Below are 8883 nucleotides of genomic sequence, written 5' to 3'. Positions count from 1 at the left end.
GTGTTACATGCTCTCAAGGAAAATTAATATTCAGTCCATCATTGAACAAAGTTGGGTATGAAAGTCTTAGTTTCTTACAAAGAATTCAAGAGGATATATATGGATTAATTCATTCAACACCATGTGGATCATTTAGATATTTTATGGTTTTAATTGACGTGTTAACTAGATGGTCACATGTGTGCTTGTTGTCTAGTCATAATTTGGTTTTTGCAGGATTACTTGCATAAATAATTTGCCTAAGAGCACATTTTCCCGATTACCCAATTATGAAAATTTGACTTGATAATGTTGGAAAATTTACATCATAAGCTTTTAATAATTATTCCATGTCGATTAGGCAACTATTGAACATCATGTTGCATATGTTCATACACAAAATGGTTTAGTTGAGTCGTTAATCAAACACTTTTAATTAATTGCAAGACCATTACTAATGCATTCTAAACTTCCTATATTGACATGGGGCATGCAAATTTACATGCAACATCACTTATATGCATACTGACAACTAGTTATCATGAGTTCTTCCCTATTCAACTGGTTTGCGGTCAGTAACCAATTATTTACCATCTAAGGATGTTCGGATGTATAATTTATGTACCCATTTCTCCACCTCACTTCATAAAGATGGGTCCTCAAGAAGAATGGGAATTTATGTTGGATATGAATCTCCATCTATAGTAAAATATTTAAAATCATCAATTGGAGATTTATTTACAACTATATTTGATGATTATTATTTTGATGAATCATATTTTCCAACATTAGGGGGAGAAATAAAGAAGCTGGAAAATAAAATATCTTGAAAGGAATTGTCACTTTCAGTTTTAGATCCTCGTTCAAGTCAATGTGAACTTGAAATAAAAAAGATAATTCATTTACAAAATGTAGCAGATCAATTGCCACAAGCATTTACTGACCCTAAGTGAGTAACAAAGTCTCATTTAAGCTGTAAATGCTCCGGTTAGAATTGATATCCCAGTAGAAAAAAATACAACTACAAATGAATCAAAGACACGCCTGAAGCATGGAAGACCAACCGGCTCCAAAGATAAAAATCCTCAAAAACGAAAGGGAGCAAATATAATTGATGGTCCAAAAGAGAAAACAAAATCTTTTGAAAAGATTAATGAAGCTCCAGAAGAGCCCAATGGCATAACAAAAGAAACCGGGGTACCTGAAAATTATGAAAATGAAGAGATCTCAATAAATTATGTCATGACAGGAATAAGATGGAATCGAAATAAGATAGACGTCGACGATAATTTGTCATATCATGTTGCGTGCGAGATTATGGAATAAAATGAGGATCTTGAACCTAAATCTATAGATGAATGTAGAAATAGAAAAGATTGGCCAAAATGGAAAGATGCAATCAACAAAGAGCTTAATTCTCTTACTCAACGAAAAGTTTTTGGACCTGTAGTCCGTACACCAAATGGAGTAAGACCAGTGGGACACAAACGGGTATTTGTGGCAAAAGAAACGAGAAGAATGAAGTTGTGAGATATAAAGCAAGACTTGTGGCACAAGGTTTTATCCAAAGGCCCGAAATTGATTATGAAGAAACATACTCTCCTGTGATTGATGCAATTACATTCCGTTATCTAATAAGTCTGGCAACACATGAAAAATTGGAGATGCGTCTGATGGATGTAGTTACCGCCTATTTATATGGTTCACGTGAGAATGATATTTATATGAAAATCCCAGAAGGGTTTAAGGTGCCAGAAGCACAAACTCCTAATTCTCATTAAGTATATTCGGTAAAATTAAATAAATATTTGTATGGATTCAAACAATCTGCCAGTATGTGGTTCAATTGTTTAAGTACATTTCTTTTAAAAGAGGGCTATAAAAATGATCTATTAAGCCCATGTGTATTCATAAAAAGATCCGGATCAGAATTTGTGATAATTGTTGTTTACGTAGATGATTTGAACATAATTGGAACTCCTGGAGAATTGGAAAATGCCACTTCTTGTTTGAAAGAAAAATTTGAAATGAAAGATCTTGGTAAAACGAAATTTTGTTTGGGTCTTCAAATTGAGCACACCAAAAATGGAGTTTTTGTACATCAATCTAGTTATCTAGAAAAAGTGCTTAAAAGGTTTTATTTTATATGGATAACTCACATCCATTGAGTACCCCGATGGTAGTAAGGCATTTAGATGCTAAAAAGGACCAATTTCGGCCTTGTGAAAAACATGAAAAACTTCTTGGTCCCGAAGTACCATATCTTAGTGCTATTGGTGCACTAATGTATCTTGGTAATAATACGAGACCTGATATATCTTTTGCTGTAAACTTATTAGCAAGATATAGTTCTTGCCCAACAAGAAGACATTGGAATGGAATCAAACACATTCTTCGATATCTTCGAGGTACAATGGATATGGACTTATATTATTCAAATTCATCAAATGAGGAGTTAATAGGTTATGCAGATGCTGGATATTTTTCTGATCCACATAAAGCTCGATCCTAAACAGGTTATTTATTCACTTTTGGAGGTACAACAATTTCTTGACATTATGTTAAACAAACTTTAGTTGCTTCTTCTTCTAACCATGTAGAGATTATAGCAATTCACGAGGCAAGCCGTGAATGTATTTGGTTAAGAAATTTAACTCATCACATTCGTGAGAGTTGTGGTCTAACTTCTAACAGGGACGCTCCAACCATACTATATGAAGGTAATGCGGCTTGTATAGCCCAATTCAAGGAAGGGTTTATCAAAGGAGACAAAACCAAACATATATCACCAAAGTTTTTTTTACTCATGATCTTCAAAAAGAGTGTGGCATCAACATCCAGAAAATTCAATCAAGTAACAACTTGGCAGATTTGTTCACTAAAGCGTTCCCTACATCCAAATTTGAAAACATGGTACAAAATATTGGAATGCGACGCTTTAAGGAAATCAAATGATGTGATGATCAGGGGGAGTTAGAAACACATTGTACTCTTTTCCTTAGCTATTTTTTCCCACTGGGTTTTCTTAGCAAGGTTTTTAACGAGGCAATTGTTCCAAATATCTATTATTAATCATGTACTCTTTTTCCTTAACAAATGGTTTTTCCCAAGAGGTTTTACCTATTAAGGTTTTCACGAGGCATGATACAATCGTCATTCAAGGGGGAGTGTTATGAAATATTAGTTTGTGAATGACCATTGGATTCTCCATTTCTCCCATAACTCTCCATCATTATTTAGCATTAGTAACAACCATTTCAATGTGTTTTATGAATGTAATAATACACCATCATAATGTGCATTCATATTATAGCTCGTCTTTCTTCTTATTTGGATATTATAAATAGTGAGCCATATGTATTAGAAACTTGATGATTTCATCACAAGTATTGAAATAAAAGTTCTCTCTACCCTCATGTCTTTCTTTACTTTATAATTTATCTTGTTAATTGATCATATTTTATAACAATGGGGGATTATTTAGTTTTTTTTTGTCAGGGGCATTAAAAATCTATGAAGAAGTCTTAAATGTTTGGATGCAAAATACTTTCATGTATTTTTTTTTCATGCTAGTTTCGAGCTAGCTTTCTTAATAAAATTCAACCCTTCCCCCAAAAGAAAAACTTCAATACTAACAAAGAAACAAAATGCAAAAAATATAAACCGTTAAGTGACGAAAAACATGTAACCATGCGATTGTAAGTAGAAAACTAGACCAAAGTAACAACGTTACAATTTAACATGTCTTTAAATCAAAATAAGAAAAAAAAACCATTCACGTCTAAACAAAAGTAAATTTCAAAATCGCCTGGTACAACAACTCCTTTTGGGTGGTGTTGCTGTCATAGGTGGATGGATATCTTTATTCAAATCCAACGATTTTCAGACCTTTCAATAAAGAAATGCTCTGCGGAAGATGAGTTATACCTGTAGCGTATACATTTAACTCTTTTAAACGTTCCAAGTCTCGTAGTTTCTTGGGCAATCTCTCAAGTTGATCACAACAGCGAAGGTTAAGCTCTCTGAGATGTTTCAACTTACAGATGCTAATTGGAACATCTCTTATCTTGCATTGTTGTAGACTTAGTTCCTCCAAAGATTCTAATAAGCCAAGATCCTTGGGTAACTTCTTAAGATCTTTACAACTTGCAAGATGTAGAGTTTTCAGATGTTTCAACTTACAAATGCTGTTAGGAAGATGCTTGAGAGGTGTAGAACTTAAGTCTAGAGTTTCTAAACTCTCTAAATGCCCAAGATCTTTGGGTACTTCTTCTATCGCACTACCCACAAGGTTAAGGTGTTTTAGACTTCGTAAACCACATATGCCTGATTGAAGTCTCTTGAGGTTTTTGCACCCATGGATATTAAGAACCTGGAGTGACCCCAACTATTCGATAAAAGAAAAAGATTTTAATCTTTTGCAATTATTTAAGGGGCTGTTTTTTTTTTTTTTTTTTTTTTTTTTTTTTTTTTTTTTTTGTGAAGAGCTGCGCATCCACTTTTGTCTGCTCCGCGCAGACAACGCACATACATATGCCCTCGCAGAGTGTTTGTTTTTTGGAAGTGCGTAGACCAAAAAATGTCTGCGCGGTCTTCCTGTCGCAGACATGGGTCACTGTCTTCAAAGGTCTTTAGACCTCATTTTAACCAAAAAAAAACGTTTTTTTTTTCTTTTTCTTTTTGCTGAAAATACATTTGTAATCTTTATGACATGAACTTAAGTTTGAAAAATTAATTTATTTCAACAGTTGCAGACGTTAAAAACAAACAGTCTTCTTATTGCAGACTGCCGATATTTGGTCCACCTCTTCTGCCGCAGATGCTTGCAGATGTGGTCCGCAGACTGCATACATTTTGACTTCAAAAAAACAAACAACACCTATGTCTAAGTAGACAAGGCTTCTCAGACATCCAATAGGTACATGAAGTTCTACCAATTGATAACATTTTTCAATATTTAGCTTCTGGAGATTCGGAACTAAGCCACAATCAAGGGTCGTCAAACTTGAATGGCTGAAGTCTAGGAAAACGAGGTCTTCAAGAACCTATGACAAACAAGAAGGAAAAGTAGATTAATATTGCAGTAATAATTAACACATCAGTTGAATGAATCAAGCATGAATCAAGCAAAAGAACTCTGTTGGATATAAAAAACACACACACACACACACACATATATATATATATATATATATATATATATATATCATGAACCTGAAGCATTTCCAACTGTTTGATAAATGAAACAGTGTCGAGACTCTGGCAACCATTTAAGTCTAACTGGGCAAGCCTTCTTAGGGATCCATGGGGTGTGTTAAGTCTAACCAAATCGGAACAATTACTAAAATTTAACTTCTCCAGATTCGGCAGTAAGCCACAATCAAGAATCGTCAAATCTGAATCACTCAAGTCAAGGAATCTGAGGTTATTAAGCACCTTTTTTTTTTTTTTTTTTTTGGAACAGCAAATCTACTCTACTCCTAAACTACTCCTATTTCTACCTATGTCTCCAATGAGACTTGAACCCTCAACCTCTAGGAGGGAGGGCAACACCCGGTACCGCTGGGTTAGAAGCCCTTTGGTTATTAAGCACGTATCATAAGCAAGAAAGAGAAAGAGATGAATATTGCACTAATTAATATACAATAAAAGTAACATGAAATGAGGCAATAGAACCAGTAAAATACTCTATTCTAACTTTCTTTCCCCCTCTTCCCATAGTCATTTAATTCTGCCGAAAGGCATTTCAAGTGCAACGAGATTATTCGCTTGAAATGTTTTAGGTAAAAAGCAATGAGGGTAAAATCGCCAACTCAGAAATTATAGAGCATTTGGCAAGTTTTTTCCAACTTCAATCCCCTCCAACAGATCAATGGTTGAAGAAGTCACGTGAAGAAATCTAAGATTCTTCATATTTCCAAAACCATGTGTAACAAATCTACAACAGATACCTTGCTTGCCTAGCCATGGATGTGTGTGAGTTGCTATAGCTATTGTTGCTGCAACCTTTAATCCAAAAGCAGTCAGAACCAAAGAATGTTAGTTTTTCATCCAACTAGCTTGTATGTAAACTATTTAACTACATACTTAATCCTTACCGACTTATAAGTCAACACATCCTCAATCTCCCCCCGCATCCATAATCGGCTATGTCTTATGGGTTTGGTAGGGTGCAACCGACGAACCATATTCCAGCCTAGTTCTTGTATATGGTCATGCATGCCTAACTCCTGATTATGTGTAATAGTTATGAGAGATCTTTGTTCAAGAACTCTCAAGCCAATCCTAGCATGCAATTCACAACATTCAAGTTCTCTAATAGCATCATCTTTCCGCCAACCTTCTAGTAAGCATGCAACATCTAGGAATATATCCTTGTAATCATGATCGAGGATGGTATAGCTTAGTTCCAATTTTTCAAGGGTTTCTTTCAATGGAATTTTTTTCAATCTTTCCGGTGCATCTTTCCATTCAAGCTCATCTTTACCGCAAAGAAATGAACCCAAAACTTTGATCGTTAAGGGAAGACCCGTAACATAATGGACAACTTGGAGTGATAGCTCTTTGCACATATTAATTGGAATATCCTTACCAAATGCATACCTATTAAAGACGCGAGTTGCATCAGACTGTGATAAAAGAGTGACGTCATGAATCACTTTCACTCCATGGGCAACGAGTAATTGCTCATCTCTTGTTGTAATAATTATTCTACTTCCTCCCTTGAACCAATTAAGCTCACCAGCTAATGCCTCCAACTGATCTAAGTGATCCATATCGTCTAGAACAAGTAGAACCTTCTTACCCGGCAAATTCTTTTTCATTAAGCTTTTCCCATCACGAACACTCGATATGATGAAATTTATATCCTTTATCACAATGGAAAGCACTTGTTTTTGCAACGATTGCAACCCAAACATCGATGATTTTGAAACTTCCCTAATGTTCCCAACGATGCTTTTAACTTCAAACGGAAAGCATGTTTTGTCAAAAACAGCTGTGGCCAAAGTCATCTTCCCACCGCCTCCAATCCCTTTGATACCTATCATACGACCATCTTCAACATCCATTTCCAAAGAGGAAATTATATCTCTTATCCGGCTCTCCATGCCTACTAAGTATTCATCGGCTTTTAAGTTAGTGGAACGTAACTCGAGTGAAATCTTCTGAACAATTCTTTTGATGACTTTAGCTTCATGCCTGTAGAATATGGGGAGAGTCAATTAGCTTCCTGTATGAACAAAAATTCAAGAACCATAACATATATATATATATATATATATATATATATATATATATATATATACAAAGTAATTACATAAATAAGTTCGGGATAAAAATTTACAATACAAGAATTTTATTAAAACACCAAGAAAGAGTCACACCCATCATCGGTATTTCTCAAATCCCATCTACTTAAACCAGCTACTCCTTCCATAGCCTTTATCCACTTTACATCATCTGGCTTGTTCTTATTTTTGGCAAAAGCTGTTTCAACCAGCTTACGTTGGTGGCGGACGTCCGCGGGATCCACGTTATAAAACACAGGGTAAGCAATCTACTGGGTATTCTCGGCGTTCTAACACTCCATAATCTTCACACGCTCATCCAAACACCAGGTGGAAGCTGCATAGGGTTTTGACAAAATAATGATGTGGAATTTTGACTCTTCAATGGACTCAAAGAGATCATCTTTGATGATTTTTAATTTCGTGAGATTCTTATCGTCCTTGAAAGTCACAATTTCTTGCCACTGAAGAGCAACATAAAGATGATCAAGAAAGCTCTTACGGACTTCTTGGCCTGCAAAGCTCAAGAACACATCATACTTATAGCTTTTCAGAATCACTACAAGAATTTCATCCTTTGCAGACGACACCTATCCAGAAGACACATGTCATCGGCAAAAGTTAACCTATATCGACGACATGTCGTCGGTACAAACATAAAAAACATTGACCATTAAACTTTGACTAGAAGGGCTATGTCGATGGCAAGTCGTCGGTACAGACACGGTGGGAAACGATGAAATGTTGGCGGTATATCGAAAAGCTTTATAGACGACTTGTCGTCAGGAAAATGCTCTAAAAAAATATTTTCGATTTATTTTAATTCCTTGTAGCAGAAATCCAAGACGACGTCGTTTTTTTGACCTATACCGACGACATGTCATCGGTATAGGTTGATTAAAATTTAATTTCCTTTTATTTTTATCCGTGTCGCAGAATATGGGAACGATGTCGTTTCGCTAGGCGATACCGACGACATGTCGTCGGTAAAAGGGGGCCCCGATCCGCGTGAAATCCCTTTTTTATTTTATTTTATTTTTTAATGACGTAAAGCTAAATGACGACGTTTTCGTTTACCTATACCGACGACATGTTGTCGGTATAGGGTTTCCCTGGTAACAAAACACCCTTTCAGCTTTCTTTTTGCATTCGGGCTCACCATTTTTCTCTCACAGTTCGTCGGCGATAGCAAGGGCTTCCAACTGCTTTCGAGTTCATCTGCCACCAAGGTAAGGGTTTTGGTGCTTGATTGCTTCTTAATTTCTAATAGTTTGGACCTTATTTTGTAATAATTTGGAGCCCTAAATCACAACCCCATTTCTCTATTGGTTGGGAAGAAGTTTCACCACCCACATAGAAAAGAAATTTCAGTGATTGACCACATTTTGAGGTTAGTTTATTGAGTTTTTATTTTCCTCCTTAAACTATACCACACCACAGAGACGATGCAGTGTTTGTTTTTTTTCATAGAACATGATATGTATATGCAACATCAGGACCACTTTGAATTGCATTGATATGAATTATTTTAAATGATGATAATTTTAGTGCATTAGATATGCTTCAAGGGAAAGTTAAATCTAAATGTTATATATATATATATATATATATATAT

The 8883-nt window shown here is 35.3% G+C and overlaps 1 protein-coding gene across 1 annotated transcript; it reads right to left on the bottom strand.

Moving 5' to 3' along the window:
* Positions 1 to 5799: 5799 nt before the first annotated feature.
* LOC145029611 (TMV resistance protein N-like) lies at positions 5800 to 8430 on the bottom strand. Its single transcript, XM_078978105.1, has 5 exons — positions 8346 to 8430; positions 7948 to 8063; positions 7596 to 7858; positions 6078 to 7179; positions 5800 to 5985 (listed from the first exon to the last, which is right to left on the bottom strand). Exons 1-5 carry the CDS (start codon positions 8428 to 8430, stop codon positions 5800 to 5802), a joined length of 1752 nt encoding a protein of 583 aa, XP_078834231.1.
* Positions 8431 to 8883: the final 453 nt, after the last annotated feature.

This window comes from Lactuca saligna, chromosome 2 (assembly GCF_052625555.1).
Source record: "Lactuca saligna cultivar CGN05327 chromosome 2, ASM5262555v1, whole genome shotgun sequence".
Lineage (NCBI taxonomy): Eukaryota > Viridiplantae > Streptophyta > Magnoliopsida > Asterales > Asteraceae > Lactuca > Lactuca saligna.
This window is presented reverse-complemented; position numbering and strand designations above follow the sequence as displayed.

Coding starts and splice junctions, on each gene's coding strand:
- LOC145029611 (XM_078978105.1), bottom strand. CDS start 8,430: ATGGTGAGCCCGAATGCAAAAAGAAAGCTGAAAGGGTGTTTTGTTACC. Junction 8,064..8,345: donor ACAACATGTCGTCGGTATAG/GTAAACGAAAAC, acceptor ATATTTTTTTAG/AGCATTTTCCTGACGACAAG. Junction 7,859..7,947: donor ACATAGCCCTTCTAGTCAAA/GTTTAATGGTCA, acceptor TCTTCTGGATAG/GTGTCGTCTGCAAAGGATGA.